Here is a 25,612-nt window from a genome sequence, read left to right on the forward strand (position 1 = left end):
CAAATAAAATGTTTTCGAAAAAATTGCAAATAGAGTCGAACATTCTCAAATACAAATAAAAAGGAGATGCACAAAGAAGCAAATATTTTCGAATATGAGCTATTTCTATCAACTGATAGTAAGCTTAGTGGTACGAGGCCTGAACTTTGTCACAATTGAGATTCTCTCTCAACAACTTGTAAGTCAACCTCAACTGTCCTGACATACTCTCAGCCCGCACACGATGCCTCAGTGTTGTGTTTCACTGCTTTAAGGGGGGAGGCTATCCTGGAGACCGAACTTTTTTATTTTTTAAGATATCCAGATGAAACTTTCAGGGTATGTTCACACCACCGAACTATGAGGAACTGCGAAGTTTCATGAAGATAGGTTTATTAGTTCCAGAGTTATTGAGGTCTAACTAGGTGATTCATGTATATGCCTGAGGAAGAGCCTTGAGAAATGCCAGGACATCGTAGGAAGCTGAAATTCACTGTGATGATCCCTTGATAGATATCCCAGGGGGCTAAAGAGCCCTTTTCTTTAATTTCCGCTCCAAAAAATTTTAAGACAACTTTGAATTTGATGTAGCCAGTAATGACCACATTCATCAAAAATTAATTGCTTATTATAAATTAACTGCGCCAACTTTCAAAAAAAGAAGCCTGTTACCCCCTGGCAAAGTCATTAAGGAACAGAATAAAAAAAACGGCATACAAATCTGAAGAGCGGTTCTTGAGATATCGCCTTCCCCAGCACCACTACTAGCGAAAAAATACATTCCGAGAAAACAGGCCTTAAAGTTGAACACATGTGTTTTTTTATTAGAAAGCTCCTGCGGAGCTTCTAATTAGCTCTTGGGGCTCCAGGCACACTCAGTGTGTCGGATTTTCGACTGGCGACAGCCGAAAGCACAGTTTCGCCGCTGAAAAGCGTCTACGCAATCGGCACTCGCTGCGGAGGATCGGAAGTTCGATGCTCGTACAAGACGCATATCGCGCTCCCGCGCACCGAACATCTGCACTGTCTTGGGCTTTGCCGGCATCGCGTGCAGCGAAGAACTAGCGAAAAAAAAAAAAAAAAGGCTGAGCAAATAATCTAAAAGATAGCGCTAGGCGGTGAACAGCTCGAAAGCAGGCGAGCAAGGGACGCGAGCGCGGCGGGCGCGGCATCAAAAGGAGCAGCCGCCGCCGCCCGCGCAGCAGCCAATGGCAGGCGCGCTTTAGCCCGCGGGATTTGAGCAGCCGCTGCCACCCGCGCAGCAGCCAATGGTAGGCGCGCTTTACCCCGCGGGATTTGAACGCGCTGCTCCGGCCAATCAGCGCTCCGCATCACATCGCGGGAAAACGCCAATAGCGCCTCAACCGCGCCGACGATGCCACTTTGTAAGGCGGCAAAATAGAGACACAAGAATCCACGGTCAAAACGACACCAAGATGGCGAGGGCAGGCCGCATGGTCCGGGAATGGCGCGCGCGCGAAGTTTGACTTCATTTCGGCATTTGCGCGTGTTTTGTGGGCCGCGGTGGCCTCAAAAGTAGCGTTTTTTTTTTTGTACTTTACGGTTGAATTAGGTGCTGATAATTACAGAACAGGTAGTTTATGAGACATACAACCCAAAAATATGGTTTTTCAAAAATCGACTTTTTCGCGATTTTTCGGTTTTCAAGGGCCGCGTCCCCCCTTAAAGTTTATTTTGGCTTGGATGAGGGACAACTGCATCTCGGCATCAGCCAACACTGTTTTTTGAGCTCAAGCTCCTTCAAAACAGTGGCAGCACGCTTCCTTTCCTGTTCATTCCTCAATGCGTAGGTCCTTTCTGTTCTCGACCCTTCTGCCGCAGCTCGTTTTCCCCACGGACCATTTGAAGCATCTTTTTGGTTAGTTGTACAGTCAACGTCCGAAACTCCAGAGGGGCCAAGAAAACGTCCGAAAGATCGGCCAGTAGGAAAAGAATGCATGTCTTTTACTATCCTTAAATGACTCCAACTGCCACGGGCACATTCGAAAAAGCTCTGACGGCCTGTCGGTACACGTATTAGTCATATCGGTGCTCGGACTGTGACAGATATCTAACCGCCATGGGCACATTCGAAAAAGCTCTGAAGGCCTGCCGGTACACGTATTAGTCATATCGGTGCTCGGAATGTTACAGGAGATACCGGGTGCACGCGTATATAATTAAGGAACACATACTGTGTCCCATGGCAATAGCCCCTTCCCACACTTGTTATGCTTCACCGCAATACTTTTGCATACGCTTCACGAAGTAACATTTTTGTACGGAGGCGAAGCCGACTTTCGGGAACCGGCATTATGCAACGCACCATTTCTTCCGACCTTCAAAGCCAATCGTGAGGACCTGTTCGTGGCCAATCGTAGAACTCTGTTGATACGTTCCTCACTGCTGTGTTTTCCCAGATGCTACGTCACGTTTTCGCAGTCCCAACCTAGATCCCATTGCTTTATGTGTATTATGTTCCCCTTGATGCCGTCGCCAATCTGTAATGTTGCAGCATCTTATGTTGCATTTGAATGTGGTGGTCATGTAACTTTAGCGGTGCAGCCAGCTTGCATGCTGCAACAAGTGACCGGTGCATTGCAACTAGCCTCTGGCTCATTGCAACAAGCTGCCAAAGTTTGCAGTAAGTGACCACTATTTGCAATAAGCCATCGAAGTTGCGCAAGTCAGGTGCTGCACACGTGCACAGATCAGTTGGCAAAGTACCCAAAGCGAAGTGTGCATCCGGGAACCATGCACACTGGGCCAGATCCACAGAGTGCAACGTTTCACTTATTTTAGAGCCAGCAAGGGTCACATGCTTAGCATAATCACTAGATCTATTAAGTCAGCTCCGCCGCAATGGAGCTGTGTTATGCGGTGAAGCATAAGCAAAATATTGCGGCATATTAGGAGTTGAAAGGGGCCACTGTCGCAAAACACTGTACATGTCCCGGTCTGCTCGATGGGGCCCAATGAGAGATTGCACAGCCGCATGACATAGCTGGTTGCTTGGAGACTATCGATCCCACCTAGATCCCACTGGGCCAGCTTGTCTGCCAGCCGCTAGGCTGGCTCAGTCACCACCGCCGCCACCACTGGTCCTCACGCTTTTCGTATGATCCGCAGCGGTGCAGCAACGCGTCTCAAACAGCCTACGTTTTTCCTGTTGTAAGCAATGTATTTTGGCCAGGGAATGTTACGAATTCGTATCACACCGAAATTCGTACCAGCCATGATAGTATCACCGGGGTTTTACTGTAGTTTTCACAGTGTCAGCTTTGCGCACGTCACTATTATATGGTACAGTCGCCGACTGATTTTCCGGACCCCAAAAATTCGGACATGCTCGATTGTTCGGTCTGCTTCGCGGCACCGCCATTCTCCCCATAGACCATAATGTATAACAACTGCCGAAAGTTCGGACACCTTGCAACCTCTCGTCCGATTTTTCGTGCACTCCTTGAGCCAACTCGATCGAGAGCACCATGCACCGACTCCGACCGGTGCATGGTTCGACTTGCTGAACGCCATTTTTGTTTTGAACGGAGCCTCCTTGCTGCCCCCTGAAGTGGCGCTGCTGCAAATCCCCGCTCATCATCGTTTCTGCCTGGTTTTCCTGGCTCGATAGAGTGGCTCTACGGCAGTTCTGGTTTAAGCTTAGTAAGCCATGTCAAGACAATCCAGCAGTTGATTTGTAGTAGGCCACGTTTTTCGTTTGTGCGACTGGTGTTTGCTTTGTGTGCTGTGTCGAGGTTCCAGCGATCCAACGCGGCATACGGAAACATCGCGTCAAGTGTCTAATGGCGCCGACAGTGCCTGCGCAGACTGCGCTGGGGAATGCTGGCAAGCGGGTGCCGGGAAGCCTAAGATTTGTCGCCGTCCGATGTGCTCCCTACTGACGTGAAAAATGTTCTGCCGAGACGTGCGCAGTGGTTGCATTGCAATTTCGGACACCGTCTCATTTCACAGTTTCACAGGTGCTGACACAGCTGTACTGACATGCGCAGAACTCGATGACGGCGAGATCATTCGTCAGGTTTCTCCTGCACCGCCGGACGATGACGCACCATGTGCTACGCTGCCGTCGCATGCAATGCGTGTACAAGCAGTGACTGTGCTTTCAGCCGCCTATAGTGACTGTACGACCCTCTCAGAGATTCAGGCTTATCTGACTGCGCGTAAACGGAACAGCGTGCAACGGCGCATTCACGGTTTCTTCAAGCCTGCGGCCGAGCCCGAATAAGTGAGTGGAAATAAAGGATTTCATGTTTTTTTTCTTAATCTGCTTTTTCGGACACCTGTTTATTCGGACATTTCCGCAGACCCCGTGAGGTCCGAATAAACGGTTGGCGACTGGTATTTCGGTGGTGCGTGGCGGCAGAATCTATGGAAAATGGCAACAGTGCAAACCAAGAGCCAACAGTGACGATTTCGTGGATAGCTCAAGCGGTGGCCACTTATGAACTGATGGGCGCAATGGTTAATTTAAGGGCTTTCAATATAACGACCTTTCAGAATAGTGAACGACTTCTGGCGGTCCTGCGTGATTTGTTATATTGAGATTTGATTATTTCCTCACCTGAATTGCAGCACCTACAGCAACAGCTTCATCGGGATTTACTGCTTTGCTCGGCTGTTTTCCGAAGATTTCCTGGACTGTTTCTTGAACCTGAGAAGCAGTACAGACATAGAGAACACCATCTGTGAGAATTTGATTTTGCAAACTGAGAGGCTAGATGTAACAAAACAGCTTGACACAATACAAACCACATTGCATCAGAAAGCTCAGTTCACTTTCTCTGCAAGGAACATTATGTTCCAATTAAGAGACGAAAAATATTAACATCACAGCTTGCTGCTTGCAATATGAAGCTAAGGACAGCATAGAGGAAGTTATCTGTAGTTTTTAATTGAAATGTAGAAATTATAAGATAAAGGGAAATGAAAGTGAACAATAACTGGCCACCAGTGGGTGCCGAACCCACAACCTCCACATTATGCATGTTTTGCACAGATTCCGCAAGAAGCAGAAGCGATGCTTGACTATTTAAAATGACGTCGCACTTTATCACATCACGTTAAGGGCGATTGAGCTGTGACACCAAATGGCTTAGTGATGTCAGAAGGTGAAGTCTTCACAGCACACACAGCATGGGAAGTCAACAGCCCCCACAATACAGTGACGCTACAGCCTTCTGATAAACAGCAAAAGAGAATTGCTGAAAAAGAAAAGTATGGGAACTCGCATCAACGGCAGCAAAAAAGTAGCAGTCAGATTGATTTGATTACGGCAGCGGTCTGGTCAACTGCCTGTTTGATGACCCATGCTTTCCGATTGTCAACTTGATTAGATAAACTAGCATTTGGACATAAACAGGCAGTTCAGACTAAATTTCTAGCTGTTTGAAGTATAGCACTTTGCAAATACAGTCAATCCTGGATATATCGAACTCGAAGGGGATCGCTAAATAGTTTGATATATCGATAATTCGAAATATAAAATATGCATGTCAAAAGCTTCTCTAACAACTCTAAACATCTCAAGGCAGTTTCCCGATGTCATGACTAATGGGAACTTACCAATCTGTGCCTCCAAGGCGCGTAAAAAAAAAAAAAAAACACAGCGCGATGACCAGAGCACTTTATTTCGGAAGAAAAGAATTGTGACCTTTGCTCGCTTTTTCTTCTGCACCATCAAGTTCATTAAGCTGTCCTCAAACTTGACGACAGTGTCCAAATGAGAAAGGCCAGCTCCTTCCATTGTGCCACAACAGCGGTGAATGACGCTGAAAGCTGATGCAAGTTCAGCTGCAGTGCATGGTGGTTGGTCCTCTTCGTTGGAACCTTCGCTGCTGCTCAAGTCTGCGTGCTCGTCACCCATGATGTCAGCCAAAATCTCCGCATCAGCTCGATCCGCTACAGCTTGCACGCCATCGTCAGCGCTGACTAAATCGCATGCTGTAACACCGCCTGGGAATGCCAAGAGCTCGCGAAATTCGCTGTCCAGGCATCCAGCGTCATCGTCTTCACTGTCACTGCTGCCAACCAGTGCCACGAGTGAAGCTTTCTTCCCCGAAGGCCACAGCAAACCATTTAGCCTTCTCCATGAGCATTGGGCTGTCAACAGGTATGTGCTTAGCACGTGTCTCAAAAAACCAGGCGTACAATGCCTTCTTGACCTTGTCAAAGGTTGGGACGCGCACACGACATGCTCCAGGGCGACTGGACTGCACTGCCTTCACCTTAACATCGGCTTTGAACTTGAGGATCGTACTCAGGGTGCTGCGAGGAATTCCGAACACCGCGGCGACTGACTACTTTTTCTCGCCAGCCTCCACCCGTCGAATGATGCCCGCCTTTGTTGAAAAATCCAAATTCTTGCATTTTTTCGCGGCCATGGCTCCGGAACGAAAGACGCACTGCTCTGCGTCTCCGCACTACCACAAACCCAAGCTGCACTGACCTCGTTCATCACACTGCGCCAGCGTGGTTTCTCCCTCCCGCTTCCCTTTCACACCCAATTGCGCTCCAAGTGCTCCTCGTCATGTGCCTTTTACCCACACGCCCCTTCCTCAGAGTGCGGGGCGGCACGCGTGAGATCACGGGAACATCGCGAGAGCTTCACGAGGAGAAGCGCACTTGCCGGGGCGCAGCTCAACACGAAGTTCGATACATCGATATGCCGGTGCACGGGAGTTCTATATACGCGAACAATAGCGCTATACTTTTGCATGAGATTCCCAAGGAGATTTTTCAACTGTTCGATATAGGCAATAATTCGATATATCCGGGTTCGATATACCCGGGATCGACTGTACATGCATAACATTTGTTCATTTTTTATTAAATTTCATGCTGTTAGTTTTTTTGCACTTTTCTCAAAACACATTTTTTGGTTCCATTCAGTTTGAAGGCCTAATATATCAACACCTAAAACAGATCGAACTAAAATTATTTTTTCTGCCTTTATATTTGTCTCATACTAATAATAATAAAACTTGGCATATGTACTCTTGAAGGTATGTAGGACACCGATACAGTGAAATCTCAATTATACGTCCCCCACTCATGCAACGACCTGCATTTCACAACGAATTGGCTTGGTTTGGGCAATATCCCCATAGAAATCATGTTTAAAAACCTTGATTCTAAGACAATTTTACGTTGAACCTAACTCGTACGACGCCTCTCTGGTATAACTTCAGAAAAAAAAAAAGCCCTAAGCAGACACAGCCTGGCACGTGAGACCGCTGTAACCTGCTGATAACGGGTTTCCTTCGTGTTGCATTCAAATAACAGCAAAATTCAAAATTTTACAACAAATGTCCTAAATACCATGGTCTTTAGCTTTACGTTGGCAGCCTGTAACTAAGTCTCGATCCAATCTACAGACAAGTCGATCAAAGTCGAAACTTGTTTTTGGTTGGAATCTGCGCCATTACTTGTGTTACGGTTACAGGGCCGCAGTACGGTTTTGAGTGCTTCGACTCCCACTCATTCGCGACATTACGGCAATGCAGCGCATTCGAAATGATGACCACTTGAGAGATGAGCAATTCTGATGGCTGAGAAGGAGGGAAACCCCGCCGGGCTCAGCGGCTCAACGTCAACGATTCGTAGATGGCAGGGCCAGCGGGAGGCTCTCATTAAATGCGAGGCCGGTCGGAAGGGCCCTGGACCTCTTAGTGGCCTGGTACCAACCCCGAATAAGATGGTTGTGTGGCCTCTTAAAAGTACTTAATCTTAAACAAGACCGAATGCAACATGATCTCGTGCCATCACTGACAGAGAGTTTCGCTTTCGCGAGACTCTGCTCGGCTGTAACAGACATGTCCCAGCTCTGAAGCCCTCGGAGTATACGGCCGATAGTGCACTTTTTAAATTGACTGAATGGTTCCAGATCTAATTACAATAATCACCTATTGTTTATCGGAACAATTGCAATAAGAGTATCAGCCAGAATGTTTATAAAGACATATGGCTGGATACTACAAAGCACAAGCAACAGAACTGTAGGACTACTTTTTTTATATTGCAAGTATTACTAATTTTACAGCAATTTGAAGTTCAATCTCCAGACATGGCAATAATGTGGTCCAATTAGTAGCCAGATTTTAAAATTTACAAAAGCGAAATTAAAGAACCTGCTTCTAGCATTGTGTAGTACACACATGTAGCTACATGCGGCTGCTAAAATTATGGTTCTATGTGCCCTGAAGATCGATATATTGCTTCGGCAAGTTTAAAAAACACCAAAAATTAGTGAGAACTTCAAAAAACGAAATAAGCTTACTTTTATAACAGAATACCTCGAAATATTTCTATATATATACAAGTGCTATTGCATTAGCAGCCTCCAGGAATGTAGTCTGTCTGGCCAGTGTCACTACGGTAATGCCTTCTGAGCACCCGCTACAAGTTTTCAGCAGACGCATGCTCCGCAGATATAGCCACCTCGTTTGTCCCAGCAGCAGTGAAAACACTATCTAGTAGTTCCGATTTTCAGCCAGTAACAGGAGTTCATGCTAAGGCTTGAAGTTGTCCTTGAGATTCATTGTCAATACACCACAAAAATTCTGGCTGCAGAATACTAACGTGCTGAAACATCGATGAAATGCGGCCATTGTCGGGAGCGCTTTGGGAGACTAGGCCAAACATGTGATCGGCATCTCCGGCATCACTCGACTGCAGGAGCGGGCTGTTGTTGATGTCATCAGGAAGCGACGAAGTGTCGTTTCTCGAAGTTGTACGCCAACTTCCTCTTCCTTTAGTCTTTTTTTTAATCGGTACTTTACAGCGAACTTCGTAGTCGAGGTTGGCATCGCTGTCAGTGTGGAAAACCTCCTTGGCACGCACGACTTGTGCGCAGCAGCCACGGAGTGATGCAGACGACGCTCTTCTAGCCAACGGCGTGACTAGCTGAGGGTCACATGCCTTTGTCAACCAATTACAGCACGCATTGGGTCTTCTTTTTGAGGCAGAATTTCTTCACTGCCAATGTGCGGACGAAGCCGGTGGTCGCGGGAAAATGAAGACGAGAGACTGCTCTTTCAAAAGACATACAGGTAGCGCAACCAAACGACTGCGGGAGCCCATCACGCGCCATGGAAAAAGCACTTTTTTACGGAAACCCTGGCTTACATTTAGTCGACACTGGTGTCAAAAATTCATATTACAGCTAAAATATTGATTTAAAATGCAGAAAATTTGGCGAAGTGGTAGAACAATAGTTGGAAATTCTGAAAATATCATTTTCAAAATATTGATTTTTTTTTTCAGGATTTAGTCTTCTCTAAAACCCGTGCCCCCCCTCCCCTTAAAGGGACACTAAAGGTTAATATTAAGTCAACGTGGACCGTTGAAATGCCATCCCAGAAACCTCAAAACGCTTGTTTCGTGCGAAGAAGAGACTTATTTTAAGAGAAAATGCGTTCTGAAGCGTCCGCGTACCTCTAGCGCAGTTCAAATCACCTGCCCTCCGATCGAGGAGTATTGACGTCATGGTCTCATAGTGATGTTGCACCATCGTTGAGTAAAACGGCTCCCACAGACGGCGCTACGGCTTTTCTGCACAAAACGCAAACGCGTGGCCGGAAACAGAGCCAAGACAGAGCCGACAGCAGCGCAAAAGCGGAACAATGGTGGCTAGCAGAAGAGAAAGCGCACGGCGATAAGCTGGTTCTTCATTTTATGATGCCAACTTCGACGATCGTTGCAATGGATGACACTGACAACGACACATTAGCTCGCGATGCTGGGCTCGAGTTCAGCGATTTAAGCACTGATGAAAGTGACCTGCTGTTGAGGGCTCGCACTGCCGACGTCGTTGCGCACTACAGTCGCCGACCGATTTTCCAGACTCCAAAAATTCGGACATGCCCGATTATTCGGTCAGCTTCGCGGCACCGCCGTTCTCCCCATAGACCATAATGTATAACAACTGCCGAAAGTTCGGACGCCTTGCAACCTCTCGTCTGATTTTTCGGACACTCCTTGAGCCAACTCGATCGAGGGCATCATGCACCGACTCTGACCGGCGCATAGTTCGACTTGCTGAACGCCATTTTTTTTTTACGGAGCCTCTTTGATGCCCCACGAAGTGGCGCTACTGGAAATCCCCGCTCATCATCATCGTTTCTGCCTGGTTCGATAGAGTGGCCGTACAGCAGTTCCGGTTTCAGCTTAGTAAGCCATGTCAAGACAATCCAGCAGCTGATTTCTTTCTTTCGCGCACGACGCTACGAGCAGGCCGCGTTTTTCGTTTGTGCGACTGGTGTCGGCACGGTGGTGTTTGCTTTGTGTGCTGTGTCGAGGTTTCGGTGTTCCAACGCGGCGTACGGAAACATCGCGTCGAGTGTCTAATGGCGCCGACAGTGCCCGCGCAGACTGCGCTGGGGAATGCCGGCAAGCGGGTGCCGGGAGGCGTAAGATTTGTCGCCTTCCGATGTGCTCCCTACTGACGCGGAAAATGTTCTGCCGAGACCTGCGCAGTGGTTGCATTGCGATTCCGGACACCGTCTCATTTGACAGTTTCACAGGTGCTGACACTGCTGTACTGACATGCGCAGAGCTCGACGACGATGAGATCATTCGTCAGGTTTCTGCTGCACCCATTCTCTATGCTGCACCGCCGGACGATGACACTCGGAAGATGACGCACCATGTGCTACGCTGCCGTCGCATGCAGAGCGTGCACAAGCAGTGACTGTGCTTTCAGCCGCCTATAGTGACCGTGCGACCCTCTCCGAGATTCAGGCTTATCTGATTGCGCGTAAACGGAACAGCGTGCAACGGCGCACTCACGATTTCTTCAAGCCTAATGCCGAGCCCGAATAAGTGCGTGGAAATAAAGGATTTCATTTTTTTTTTCTTAATCTGCTTTTTCGGACACCTGTTTATTCGGACATTTCCGCAGTCCCCGTGAGGTCCGAATAAACGGTCGGCGACTGTACTACGACGACGGCCTGCTTTGAAAGGCACTTCACGCGACTTCAGTAAGTCGGCGTTGAACTCGTAATCCCCTGGACGAAAGTGCAGCGAGCACACTACGCGATTTTTCGGCTCTTTGCCAGCGCGCTGTGGCAGAGGTACGGCCCTTAACCACTTCAAACGGAGAGGTTCACTCGTTGGCACACAGTGATAAGTAACGTTGGATTCGCCGCTGCAACTGCCCTTGGCCAAGTTCTGCGGACCATACGCGCATCTCACGACATCACATGGACGTGGCACTCTCGCTGCTTGTTCCAAATGCAAGTTTCGCGCGCCAGCAGGACCACCGCAGCACGACACGATAAAGAAACAACTGAAACTCCAAAGCGCGCGCGGCACAAAGTCGAGCGTGCAGAGTCGAGCGAAAACAAAACCTTAAGGGTAAAGTCAAAATGTTATTTTTTCTTAGAATCGAATAGACGTAGACAAGTAGCATTTTCTTCTGTCTTATAATCTAATGAAATGATCTTTTTAATACGAGTAGTTGACTACTATGACATAAATTATGATGAGGAGTGCTTTCGTCATCCGGCTAGTACCGGAATGTCGCTGGGGGCTCTCAAATCGCGTCATGCATTTACCTCAATTTCTCGTTTTCTAAAGCTCTGTTCGCGATTATATTGACGCCTTAGACGTTCTAGAGTATTGCTTTATCACTGTAACTTGACTTTCTGGTAACCTTTAGTGTCCCTTTAAAGGGCTCCTCACCAGCCTACTAGCAAATTTTGGTTATACACTGGAAGTTGTTACATGCCCTCTAGGAAGCATTCTACCACAAGAATTTTTCAAGTTGGCTCATTAATGGCAGAGATAGAAATACATGAAGTGCCACGAGTCAATGATTTCAGGAGGCGCGCTTCACCACCAACTACCTGTCATGGTGGCGTAGTGGCTATGGTGTTGCGATGCTATGCACAAGATTGTAGGACCAAATCCCGGGTGCGGCGGCCACATTTCGATGAAGGCAAAATGCAAAAACGCCCGTGTCCCGTGTGTTGGGGTTACATTAAAGATGCCCTGGTGGTCAAAATTAATCCGGTGTCCCCCACTATGACGTGCCGGCAGAGCTGGGCAAAGAAACTTTGCAATTGTATCATGGTACGATACATGATATTCAGGCAACAAGTATTTGAGATACAGATATAAGATACTACCGAGATTATTGTATCAGATATGGTACTTTCCTTGTGTATCTTAAGGGGGGAGGTGGGGATCAGAATTAACTTTTTTGTTTCTTGACAGAAAGGGCTGAAATTTGGCACACACACTGCACATTGCAATAATGAGACAATTCTAAAATTTCATTAGGATATCTTAATTAGTTTTTGTTTTATAAGAATTTATAAGTTCCTTGCTTGTGGAAAGCCTGGCACAGTAACGAAACATGATAGGGAGCTGGAAATACTTTGCATGTTTGCCCAGATGTCTAATCTACATCAAGACAGTGTTCGATTTTTTTTTTAGTGCGCTAATAATTTTTTGCTCAACATGCACATGACTGTGCTTCACTGCATGGAGCCATGTAGTAATTGTGAAATAATTAAATAATGGAAAGATAAAGAAACATTTCAAGACTGTCTTTAAGTACAGCACAGCTTGTGGATCACAGCAAAACAAACTGGACCAAAATCAGTCAAGCCATTGTTGTGCTACGCTTTCCACGAGCGAGGTGATTGACAAAAAAAATGCAATTGAGAAAACTGGCTGCAAAGTTTGCAAAGTTTTAAAAGCACTGCAAATTTATTAAAATGCACCAGGGCTGTAATATTTTGAATCATTGCTGTCAGGCATCTTCTTACACCTTTGCCTCTTTATTTGGTGGGCTTTGGATGCCTTCTTCAGGCGTTCTTTATCCTTTTCTTGTGCCGTTTGGAGTAGTGCATGACCACCATTTTCACTGCCAGGCCGAGCCTGGTATCACAGTGTACACCCACAGAACGCTGTTGGCATCTTGGGCACAGAGCTTTAGCGATCAAAGAGTTCATCGCGGAAACAGGCATAATAATGAACTCGCAGTCGCAAGGGGCCTAAATTTGTTCGTGGCATTGCTGCTTCCGCTCAGTCGCTGACACTGCGCGAAGGGAGTCGCGAACGCTGCATGCCTGCGCTTCTGCAGTCACCGCTGACACAAAACGCGGCTCGAGGTGCGTCTGAATCGTGCGACGATTCGTCTGGTGAGCCTTGAGTCACCATACAGTATGTAGTTCGTCAGTCGACGGTTGGGGCTCACTCGCAGGCTGCGTGTCCCTGTCGCACGATGCATCGGAAACGCACACTGTCTCTGCCCGCGATGGAGACCTTCGACCCGCGTCGCCTCCAACAACGCGATCTCGGTTGCCGACTCGCGCGGCCGTACGCACAGGTGCGAGAGCCTCCATTGGCACGTCTTCCGGTGGCTTAGTTATCAGTATCGATGTCGCAGGGCGATTGTCGGCTTCGCTGCTGGAATAGCACGGTGCAAGATAACGCGGCACGTTATCCGCGTGTTCAGTCGGGTTCTCCGCTTCTCCCGCTGGCCGCAGTCTTTTTCTCGCCGTAGGAGGCTTGCGCTTCCGTTTTCCGAAGGCATGCTTCATTTAAAAGTTCTTTTCGAACAAGCGACGATCCATCACTGACCTGGGAGCTTTCATAAATCCGAATTCTGCGAGTGTCAAGCGAAGAACAACGCCGGCATGGTTTTCAAAGCAGACAACTGCCGTCCGCTGTGGTTGCCAGCTTGCCCGCTGCTGCAGCAGCAACCAATGGCGAGACGCCTTTCAGTACGGCAACCAATCGGAGGCCCGCTTTCATCGCAGGGCCCGTGTGACCGCCTTTAGCAGACCCGCGCTTCTTTTGTGTTTGTGCGTTTGTTACAAGATGGCGACGACCGAAGAATTCAGAAACGGAATGGCGAAACTTCGAGCGTTCGAACGATACCAAGATGGCGGCGTTCGGTGGCGGGAAAGACGAGTTAGGGCTCCGCGAACTACGGTGATTTTATGCGATTTAAAGCTGTTTTCTCGCCCTACGCACTGATAAATAAATTTTTTTCTGGCACTTTTAGTAAGTTTTCAGTCAAACCATATTGATACAATGTAGATTAGGCATTGCAGATACCGAAACGCGTCGTTGCCAAAAATCGATCTTTTTTGCGATTTTCGCGATCTGATCCCCGCGTCCCCCCTTAAGATACTTCGATACATTTGCAAATTTCTTATTCTATATTGACATGTGTACCTGTTTATCAGGTGCAAGTTCATACCCTGCATTGTGGGGGTCGTACACCGCATACCTCTCTCTTGTGGTAGATGCTAACGTGGGGCAGTCTGGCCGCTGCCTAAATGAACGGCTACGAGAGCACCGAACGCTGGTAGATTCATTAGCAGGGGGCGGCCGTTTGGCCAAGCATTGTAGGCGGTGCGGGTGCGTGCCTGCGTTTGATTCCACATGTGTGCTTGGTAGGGGAGGCATAAGGTGGGGGCGCGAGATTTGTGAGGCATATCACATTGACAGGGAAGGTGATAACTGTGTCAGCACGACATCACTTGCCTTGTCCAAAAAAGAAAAAATGTACTTACAGAATAGTTTGCCACATTTTGATTAGATTGTGCTTGTACTGTTTTAACCCTGTGTGCGCATGCACCACCGAAATGTATATATGTACCTTCTCTCGCAGTAAAACCTCAGTTGATGTTTAGCGCTCGTTCTGTCGTCTTCTCTGTCTGTGTCCCTGTTATTTGCGCTAGTCTTTTGAATAATGATGACACACCAACTAGCCCAGCTTTCTGCCTTGATCTGTCGTAGATGTTTTGGCACGACAAGAAGATCAGAGCCGTCAGGGAGGAAGTTCCTTCGGTACAGAATGCTGCCCTGGAGGACATATCGGCGAACGGATGCGTTGGTGGGTGTAGAGCGCAGACGCTCGAGTACTCGCAGCTATAAGTCTCGGTACTGCTCATCGGCGATGTTAGCGAAGGCAGACACAGAGAAAATGGCGTTGGTGGTACTACTGTCGGTGGCGCCAGGCTCGTCGACCGGGGTAGCGAGACAGGCAGTCAGCGTCCTTGTGTAGTCGGCCAGATTTGTAGGTGACAGTACGAATATTCTTGGAGGCGTAAGGCCCAGCGAACAAGTCTTTCTGTAGGATCTTTCTGTAGGATCTGGTCTGTGACAACGGAAAAGGGTCAGTCATATAAGTATGGGCTGAACTTCGCAACCGCCCAAACTAGGGCCAGACACTCACGCTCAGTGATGGAATAGTTGTGCTCTGCGGGCGAGTGGAGCTTGCTGGCATAAGCGATAACACGGCCGTGGCCACGCTGGCGTTGTGCCAGTACTGCGCCAATTCCGTGACCGCTGGCATCAGTACGTACTTCGGAAGGCGCAGAAGGATCAAAATGGGCCAGAACGGGAGGCGTTGTGAGAATGTCGATTAGAAGCGAGAATGCAGATGCCTCTTTATCGCCCCACTGGAAAGGGGCATCTTTTTTCAAAAGCTCGGTTAATGGTAGTGCTATGGCTGCGAAATTTTTCACGAAACGGCGGAAGTACGAGCTAAGGCCAATGAAGCTGCGCACATCCTTGACACACTTTGGAAAAGGGAAGTGCGCAACAGCATGGATCTTGCCCGGGTCCGGTTGCACTCCGTTGCGTCAACGAGATGTCCAAGGACAGTAATGTGGCGACGGCCAAATTGGAACTTCAATGCGTTGAGTTGCAGACCGTCTCGACGAAAAATGTCCAGGACTGCTGAGAAGCGCTCGAGGTGCGTAGCGAACATTGGGGAGAATACTATAACGTCGTCCAAGTAGCACAGGCACACGGACCATTTGAAACCGTAAAGAAGGGAGTCCATAATGCGCTCAAAAGTGGCAGGAGCGTTACATAGACCGAACGGCATCACTTTGAATTGATAAAGAGATATTTACAAGGCAATACGCCAATTGTAAGTCGACCACTTTTCTTAAATTTGAAAATCTGAAGTGGGGGGTCGAGTTACAATCGAAACCGAAACATGGCACCGCCAAAAAAGCGAGACCAACGGGAGCTACAACGTATCGTAAAAACCGGAATATAAGTCTAACTTTTCTTCAAAAAACCATTGCGAAAAGTTGACCGTCGTCTTATATACCGGACATTGGCGGAAAAACTATGGAAGTCTTGCAACAATGGGCGGATGAAGTAAAGAAGCGCCTTCGCCATCGCCATCAGCAGCAGTGCGTCGTGGCGACATTGTGGCACCGCCAATTTGCGTTTACATTGTCACAAAGTTATATTGGTTAAAGGCTGCTTTTTCACATTTTGTTTCAAAATAAGCGGAAGCAGACGACAAGTCACCATCGCCTTCAAGAAAAAGGCGATTGAGTGCACAGAAGGCCACGGCAACCTCGTGGCACAGCGCGAATTTAGAGTATCGGAAAAGATCATTAGGTACTGCCGGAGACAGAAGCAGCAAACCAACAGAAAACGTCATTAGGATAGGATAGGAATATCTTTAATAAAGTGCCGACAAACAACGATTTGACTAGTCTCGTGGGCGGACTGCAGCGGACCGTAATACTGGAAGACAAGGTTGCGGAGTTCGTCTGGGACCTGCGTGTAAGATCGCTGCCTGTGGCAGCCGAATGCATCCGTTTGAAATCGGTAGAGATCGCACGCGCCTCTGGACTGGGCAGCGAGACGCACTCATCATACGACTCTAGTTCGGAAAACTCTAATCAAACGCGTTGCTCTGATTCGGAGTAGCGCTTGCGCACTTCGTGCTTTTCTGCATACTGTACACCTGGCCAATTTTTAACAGTATTGCGCGACCAACGACCCGCGTGTTTGTCAGCACCTTATCACCACTACACGGAGCGGCGAAATAGCGAAAGTAAGCACATGTGTGCACATGCGCAGATCTCGTTTGTTTCGCCGCTCAGCGCCGTTCATAAAGTGCTGACAAGCACACGGGGCGATGGTCGCGCGATACTGTTAAAAATTGGCCGGGTGCACATGCGAGCAGCATTTAAATAAATACTTTCACTATTGTGCATGTGTCGCATTTGTTTCAAGGTAAGGGTGTCTTTTGGTACTTCTGCTATTGAAAAAGATTTTTTTCATTTTTAGAATTCGTTAGTTGGGGGATAGACCTATATTCCGGTCCGACCTATAGTCCGGTTTTTACGGTAGTTATAATTTTGTTTGCTATATGACCCTACCCATAGCTTTTCGCTATCCTGCGTGTTTGTTCGCTTTTCGGAAGGGTTTTTCAACATTTTTGAGAGTTTTACAGTGCACACGTGAGTGCACGCAACACTTATGGGGGGGGGGGGGCTCTGATAGTTGATGGAAGCGCTGCTGTTCCTATTCGCGGCAGCACCCTCAAAATGGCGCCGCTGGCGGGGAGTATAGCGGGTTTCACTTTCTCTGTTGCGCTTAGCTTTCTCTATAGTTTGAAGAAAGGCAGTGGTTTGACGTATTCCACTTGACTGCCGGCTACGTGCTACTTCTATGCTTCCTCAGTCGTCATGAGTGCTCCAGGCCCACTAATCATTTGGCACTCGTTCACAGGAGCGTTCAAGAGGGCTGCCATCTTTTACGCCGAAGAAGCAAATCGCTGCACAGCAACCGCAAGTTCAATGTTTCTGAACGAGTGGTGCGACAGTGGCGACTGCAGCGAAGCAAAATTTTCACCTGTGACGGCAAGTGAAAAATTTCCCATGTGCCGAAGTCTGGACGCTTTTCGGAGCTGTAGGGTAAGCTTGCGGCATACGTCGCTGAAATGAGTGATCGGTCCCTGCCAGTGAAGTGCGACATGGTCATGAAACAAGCCCTGACCTTCGCCTTTTAAGGACCTGCTCCGCCGTGAGTACAACGAGTGGCTGGCGGCAGAAGGCCGCAAAATTACGCCAACCAGACCTGTCAATAGAGCCTCCCTGATGGCTGCATGTGTTTGGGTGCATTCGGCGTGGGCTACTGTTCCACAAGATGTCGTGGTACAATCGTTTGCCAAATGTGGAATTTCGCTGGACGACGACGCACTGTGGGACCATAGCAGCGATGGCGATGGCAGCACTAGTGAAGACGAGTAGTCCAGTGACCATGTCAGCTACTAATGAATTTTCGTTATCGAATGCGCCCTTGGGTATATTCCTTTTTTTTTCCAGTCACACGATATGGGGGTTCGACTTACAATCGTGTAAGTACGGTACTATAACGTCGTCCAAGTAGCACGGGCACGTGGACCATTTGAAACCGTGAAGAAGGGAGTCCATCATGCGTTCAAAAGTGGCAGGAGCGTTACATAGACCTAACGGCATCACTTTGAATTGATGAAGAATTGATAAAAAGATATCTACAAGGCAATATGCCACACTTGGCCAAGAGGCAACAGCCCGCGCTAGCCTCTAATCGTCGTCTTTACCCTGCTCGCCTCTTTGTCATCGCAAATACTGTTCCGTAGCAATACTTCGCAGGCACAATTGTTAGTGCACATTGTACACACTGCACTTGTGAGCTCAAAATAACCAAACTTGGTGAGTCGCCCTTTAAGTCGAGCACATTATGCGACACGCACACAGCCTACCACTTGGAAAAGAGCAAATAGTTTGAGACTATGAGAGAGCAAATGAGAGTGTGTAAAAAAAGGCAGAAAGTGGAAGCTTGAAGCTATTCCAGGTTAACTACTCTGTTGGAATTTTCTAGTTCCCTAAATTTTCCCAGTTTTCCTTCATGGTTTTTGTGAAAATTACTTAGCGTTCCATGACAATGAATGTTAAAGCACAAGGAAAAATTGGTGGTTTATAGTTTGTCAAGTTACTATGCCCGCCCATAATTTTCAACAAATTCTGCCAGTTCGCTGTAAATCAGGCGAGATGCACTAACAGATTTGACTGAATGGTGTGTGTTATGATATGCCAACTACCTGGCCAGGGTCGCATTCACAAAATCAGCAAAAAAAAAAAAAAGATGAGAGTTGCATACATTTTAAAAACTTCCTCTAGGAGTACCACTACGTTCGCCCTAACTACAGGTAGCCATTTCCCCGATTCGAAGCAATGGGTGAAAATGCCCAATTTGTTTACAGAAGTTTTCAGAACTAAATTCCCTGAAAATTTCAGGTTTTCCCAATTTTTTCCTTGATAGCCACCCTGCATTCTCACAGACAAAAGCAGAATACAAGAAGAGAGCCCAACGTATGTTCCAGGCAATTTTAAGGGCCACAAGTACAAATAAAATAGCACTTACTCTGAATCTTTGAGGGTATTTGTCTCATTTTTCACTTTCTTAGCAATGTCATTTTTCAAAATTATCCTTTTCAGGGTGTCTACCATGTCCACATTTTTTAATTCCCTGCGTTTTCTAGGCTTTCCCAGAGTGCCCTTGCAAAATTCCCTGAATGACACAGAACTTTCTTTTATGTCAAGATGGGCTGAAACCATGTCGCCCGATGCTGTCACTCTCTAGAAGCATGTTAAAAACAAAAAAAGAAAGACTTAATCCAGTTTGAATAGCAAGTAGTGTTTACATTATTCAAAAAAGAAAACAGAAGCGAGGGGTTACTAAAATGCACAGCGAATAAATTATCTTAAAAAATATGGTAAAGCCCATTGCAAGTTGAGTCTAACATATTCAAATACAAATAAAAGGAGACGCATACCAAAGCAAATATTTTCGAAAACGAGCTATTTCCATCAAATGATTGCAAGCTCATTGGTACGAGGTCCAAACTTTGTCACAAAAATTCTCTCAGCAGCTGGAAAGTCAACCTTAACTGTCCTGACATACTCTCAGCCTACACACAATGCCTCAGTGTTGCGTTTCACTGCTTTAAAGAGTTTATTTTAGCTTGGATGAGGGACATCTGCATCTCGGCGTCAGCCAACACTGTTTTTTGAGCTCAAGCTCCTTCAAAGAAGTGGTAGCATGCTTCCTTTCCCGTTCACTCCTCAATGCATAGGTCCTTTCTGTTCTCGTCCTCCTCCTGCCGTGTGTTTGCCTCTCGGAGAAGCATGGTCAGTTGTACAGTCAACGTCCCTCCCTAGGGGCTGCGAAAACGTCCGAAAACAATGAATGCATGGCCTACCAGCATACTTATTAGACCTATCAGTGCTCGTACTGTGAAAGGAGATGGCGGTTGCACACATGGATAATTAAAGAATATATGCTGTGTCCCGCGTCAACTGCCCCTTCCCATGCTTGTTATGCTTCACTGCCTAAGATTGCTGTACTGAGGCGAAGCTGACTTTTGGGAACCGGCACTATGCAACAGGCCATGCTTTGCGAGCTTCGAAGCCAATCGCGAGGACCACAAAGGCAGAGTCAGTGCCATTGCTGACAGCAGCTAATTCTTCCAATGAAAAACACAGCACCGAACAGCAAGAAGCTTAATGACGAACGTCGAAATAGCTAGGCCAAGCGTTTGCCACGGTGGTGGCTACGGCTCGCAGCAGATCTGCGTGCGAGAGCACCCTTTCAAGGCGGAGAGGTAATGAAAGTGGCAGCGGTGGTGGCTTTCATTAATGCCGCTTTCGACTTACGGTCACGGCAAAAAGTTCCGAAAATCGGACGGCGAAGGGTTCTTGCATCCCATCTTTCAGACGTTCTTATGCATTGACGAACCGTCCTCATTATCAGGCATGTTCCAAAAATCAGGCTCCCAGAAAATTGGTTGTTGACTGCACACTGGTCAACTCCTCCAGCCGACAACACGGCGTCAAAGACGATTCCTTACAATTCCTCTTTTTTACTCAAGCCACCATTAGCACGACTTTCGTTCCCTTTCAATCAAATTACAGCTAATTTTTCCTGATAGAAGCAGAAATTCTAAGAGTATTTCCAGAATAATGAAAATCCCCGAGAAATCCCAGTTTTCACAGTTGGTAGACACCCTGCTTTTTATATTTGACGAGGCAGACTTGTTTGTATTTTCTGGGGTGGAATTTCATGCAGAATGAAACTCTGGACTGTTTTTTAACGTACAAACGCCGACTGATTTTCCGGACTCCAAAAATTCGGACATGCTCGATTATTCGGTCTGCTTCGCGGCACCGCCATTCTCCCCATAGATCATAATGTAAAACAACTGCCGAAAGTTCGGACACCTTGCAACCTCTCGTCTGATTTTTCGGACACTCCTTGAACCAACCTGATCGAGAGCACCATGCACCGACTCCGACCGGTGCATGGTTCGACTTGCTGAACGCCATTCTTGTTTTGAACGGAGCCTCCTTGCTGCCCCAAGAAGTGGCGCTGCTGCAAATCCCCGCTCATCATCACCGTTTCTGCCTGATTCGATAGAGTGGCTCTACAGCAGTTCCGGTTTCAGCTTCGTAAGCCATGTCAAGACAATCTTGCAGCCGATTTGTTTCTTCGCGCACGACGTTGCGAGTAGGCCACGTTTTTCGTTTGTGCGACTGGTGTCGGCATGGTGGTGTTTGTTTTGTGTGCTGTGTCGAGGTTCCGGTGATCCAACGCAGCATACGGAAACATCGCGTCAAGTGTCTAATGGCGCCGACAGTGCCTGCGCAGACTGCGCTGGGGAATGCCGGCAAGCGGGTGCTGGGAGGCCTAGGATTTGTCACCTTCCGATGTGCTCCCTACCGACGCGGAAAATGTTCTGCTGAGACCTGCGCAGTGGTTGCATTGCAATTCCGGGCACCGTCTCATTTGACAGCTTCACAGGTGCTGACACTGCTGTACTGACATGTGCAGAACTTGACGACGGCGAGATCATTCGTCAAGTTTCTGCTGCACCGCCGGACGACGACTCAGAGTCGGAAGATGACGCACCATATGCTACGCTGCCGTCGTATATGGAGCATGCACAAGCAGTGACTGTGCTTTCAGCCGCCTATAGTGACCGTACAACCTTCTCCGAGATTAAGGCTTATCTGATTGCGCGTAAACGGAACAGCGTACACCGGCGCATTCACGATTTCTTCAAGCCTACTGCCAAGCCCGAGTAAGTGCGTGGAAATAAAGGATTTCATTTTTTTATCTTAATCTGCTTTTTCGGACACCTGTTTATTCGGACATTTCCGCAGTCCCCGTGAGGTCCGAATAAACGGTCGGCGACTGTATTGCCTTCCTTCTAAAAAGTTTAAACTGAATGCAAGTTGGAAGTGCAATTGCAGTGGTTTCAGTAAATGTTTTTCCTGTGAAACAACTAAAATAAAAATATTGCTCCACAGTTATTTAGTTGGGGAACAGAGATGCTCCACCGTATTGTCATTCTGGGACGGTAGTTTTTGTGCATAACCCTAGTTAATTGAACCTTTCAAGAGTCATAACTCCAAAAAATTATTCTAGAATAACATTTGGCACCAAGCCTTATACTACTGCTCTAAACATACCTTCTGATTTTCATTAAAACTTGGCAAAAGGTCCAAAAGTTCCAATTTCATGGGTGACGCATCAAGAGGACTATTGCATTAGAGCACATAATTTTAAACAACCCTGGAAGTCTGTAGAGCTTACCTTTGGCATCCTTGTCATGCCACCAACGAGCAACACTTCCCCAATGTCGGTGCGCTTCACCTCTCCATCTTGCATGGCCTTCTTACACGGCTCCACAGTCCGCCGAATGAGGTCTCCCACAAGGCCTTCGAACTTGGACCTCGACAATTTCAGTGTCATGTGCTTGGGGCCAGACTGGTCCATGGTAAGGTAGGGTAGGTTGATGTCCGTCTGCAAGAGAAATTAGCAGCATGACACAGAATCCTTAAGTAATAGAACAACTGCCTATGGCAACATGTGAATGAGCTATGCAAGCACACAAATGTGATTAAGGTATAGAAGAGAACAATCATGAGCAAATGCTTAACTTATTAAGTGTGACATGATAGTCACACCACAATTGCAAACATGGCTGACCAAATCACACCAGCTCCACTTATAGGTGGAGTTGAATGTGTTGCTCTTGTCTAGACACTTGTAAGCTCCACACTTGGTGCCTTGCTTGCACTGGGACTTTCGTATTTAAAAACTTGATGAAAGTTCACGTATGTTGTTCTATTCATAAGCCCTTTCCCATGTCGTATTTCTAGGGAGCACGACTGTAATAAATGGCCTAAAAAAGGTTGACCAGGCCCCCCCCACCGCCGCCAAAGGGAAAAAAAAAAAGAAGAGCATACTTCATCTAAGTAAATTAGATATTTAAATAGTTCACTTAAATTAAAAGTCCTCCCAACCCCTTAAAGCTACCGTATTTATTCAATTGTGAATCAGGTTAAGTTTAAAGAATGGCAAAATTGCCCATTTAAAAACAGACATTCTAAATTGCACTTTTCTAGCATTACGTTGGCAGCCTGCATCTTTACACCTCGATCCAATCCATAGAAAAATTGACACAAGTCAAAACTTGTTCTTTGTTGTCAGTGTTGGTACAATGGTACAGTTATGGTGCTGCAATACCCTGTGGCCTTTCAAGCTTCAACTCCACTCAATCACAATGTCATGGCAACACAGCGCATTCGGTATGATGAGTAATTTCGATGGCAGAGGGGCATGAAAACTACGCCACAGCTCGGTGGCTTGACGTCAATGAGTCCATTCGCATGTGGCAGGGCGAGGCCGATCAGAAGGGCTTCCAGGGACCTTGTTGTCGCCGCCTGGTATGGCTTCCCAAATGAATTGGTTGTGCAGGCTTTTAAAAAATGCTGCATCTCCAATGAGCCCAATGGCACGGAAGCGACTTGATTGTAGATGAGAATAGCAACAAAGGAAGCTTTGCCTCTGATGACGATGATGACTTACGAGAACTCGTTTCCAATTGTTATTCCTTGAATAAAGGCACCATTTCTTTTTCCATTCACCTCAAGTTACATTAGTGTTTTTTTTCCCCATGACTGGAAAATCACCCCTCGTGTTACATTCCAGTAAATACTACAGTACATTATATTTCCAAACGATCTCCACCAACTATTTGAGCTTGTTTCTACGTGTACCAAAACAAAAAACTGGTAACACAAACAAACCCGTGAAAGTGCATAGATAAAAACTGCCACACCACCTGAACTGATGATGAAAGCTCTATTTTGGCTTTCTCAGCTGCCTCCTTCAAGCGTTGCATAGCCATGTTATCCTTGGTAACGTCAATACCTTGCTGTAAAACAAGATAATGCAATACTGATAAGCACAATTAACACTACAAAAATAGTTGCATCATATGAACCAGAAGAGGGATACCTCACGCTTGAATTCTTGGACAAGAAACTTGACAAGGGCATTATCGAAGTCTTCTCCACCAAGGAATGTGTCACCATTAGTTGACTTCACTTCAAACACACCCTTTTGGATTTCAAGCACAGAGATGTCGAAAGTGCCTCCTCCCAAGTCATAAACAGCAATGCTAGGGGAAAAGGAGCCATACTTCAACCAAAACTGCTCAAGTACACCGCATGTACACCAGCATTTAATAGTGGATGATGACCAGCAACAAAAATTCTTTAAATTAAGTCTTACTTTAGCCTTTGTAATGTTTTTTGCTTCTACATATAAGCCTTGTAATGAAATACTTTAATGCATTTTGAGCTCAGTCAGTATTTTCCTTAAGGATTGTTGTTCCATTAGGAGACGAAAAATTTGACATCACAGCTCAATATTAGGCAGATCCAAAAAACAAGAATAAAGAAAGTCGAGGACGATTTCTGGAAAAAAAGAAACTCACATTTTGTCATCAGTCTTGTCCATGCCATAAGCCAAGGCTGCAGCAGTTGGCTCATTGATGACTCTAAGGACATTAAGGCCTGCAATCTGGCCTGCATCTTTGGTTGCCTACAAAGTAGTTTCCACTTATGTAACTGACAAGTACAGTGTACTCAGATAGGCAAAGCACATACAAAAAAAATTACTGAACACTTGCCTGTCGTTGGGAATCATTGAAGTATGCAGGGACGGTAATGACTGCATTCTTGACATTATGGCCCAAGTAACCCTCTGAAACACAATGCATACTTTTATTGCAACTGAAGCCATACAATACAATATGCATGCAAAATGACAAATGATTGCCTAGAATTTCTAACCTGCTGTTTCTTTCATTTTCATCAGTACAAAAGCACCAATCTGGCTAGGGGAGTACATCTTTCCCTGCGCCTCTACCCAGGCATCTCCATTGGAAGCTCGCACAATTTTATACGACTGGGTTTGCCTTATATATGTAAAAAAAAAGAAGCCAGGTAAAATTTAGAACACGACATTGTTCAGCTCAAGTAATGTCACAGACACTCACATGTCTTTCTTGACCTCAGGGTCTTCAAACTTTCGACCAATCAGCCGCTTTGTAGCTGAAAGTGTGTTTGAAGCATTGGTCACAGCCTGACGCTTGGCTGGCATGCCTACTAGCCGTTCTCCATCAGCTGTAAATGCTACTACTGATGGTGTTGTCCGCGACCCCTCAGAGTTTTCAATGACCTTTGGCGTCTTTCCCTCCATGACTGCCACACACGAGTTGGTGGTGCCCAAGTCGATGCCAATAACAGCACCTTTAACTTGATCAGACCTGAAAACCACATGCATTTTACTATACATCAGTTTGGCATATAAAGATGACCATTAATACCATGAAAAAGTATGGTAAGAATAGAATTGAATGCTACACAATATGCAAAGTTCCACATTCAACATCATGCTAGCATAATAGCAAGCATGAAACGAAATGCATTAAAAAAGTAATGCT

The 25,612-nt window shown here is 46.7% G+C and overlaps 1 protein-coding gene across 1 annotated transcript in view; it reads right to left on the minus strand.

Annotated features, from left to right (window-relative positions):
* Hsc70-5 (Heat shock protein 70 cognate 5) overlaps positions 1-25,612 on the minus strand; it is a 79,196-nt gene that overhangs the window by 41,316 nt on the left and 12,268 nt on the right. Inside the window, exons 3-10 of the mRNA XM_050193492.3 lie at positions 25,166-25,435; positions 24,960-25,084; positions 24,797-24,870; positions 24,602-24,708; positions 24,121-24,283; positions 23,945-24,037; positions 22,411-22,620; positions 4,562-4,651 (exon numbers count right to left, since the gene is read on the minus strand). Of these exons, the coding sequence (XP_050049449.1) occupies positions 4,562-4,651; positions 22,411-22,620; positions 23,945-24,037; positions 24,121-24,283; positions 24,602-24,708; positions 24,797-24,870; positions 24,960-25,084; positions 25,166-25,435 (1,132 nt within the window). The remainder of the gene's footprint in view (positions 1-4,561; positions 4,652-22,410; positions 22,621-23,944; positions 24,038-24,120; positions 24,284-24,601; positions 24,709-24,796; positions 24,871-24,959; positions 25,085-25,165; positions 25,436-25,612) is intronic.

This window comes from Dermacentor andersoni, chromosome 1 (genome assembly GCF_023375885.2).
Source record: "Dermacentor andersoni chromosome 1, qqDerAnde1_hic_scaffold, whole genome shotgun sequence".
In the NCBI taxonomy this organism is placed as follows: Eukaryota; Metazoa; Arthropoda; class Arachnida; order Ixodida; family Ixodidae; genus Dermacentor; species Dermacentor andersoni.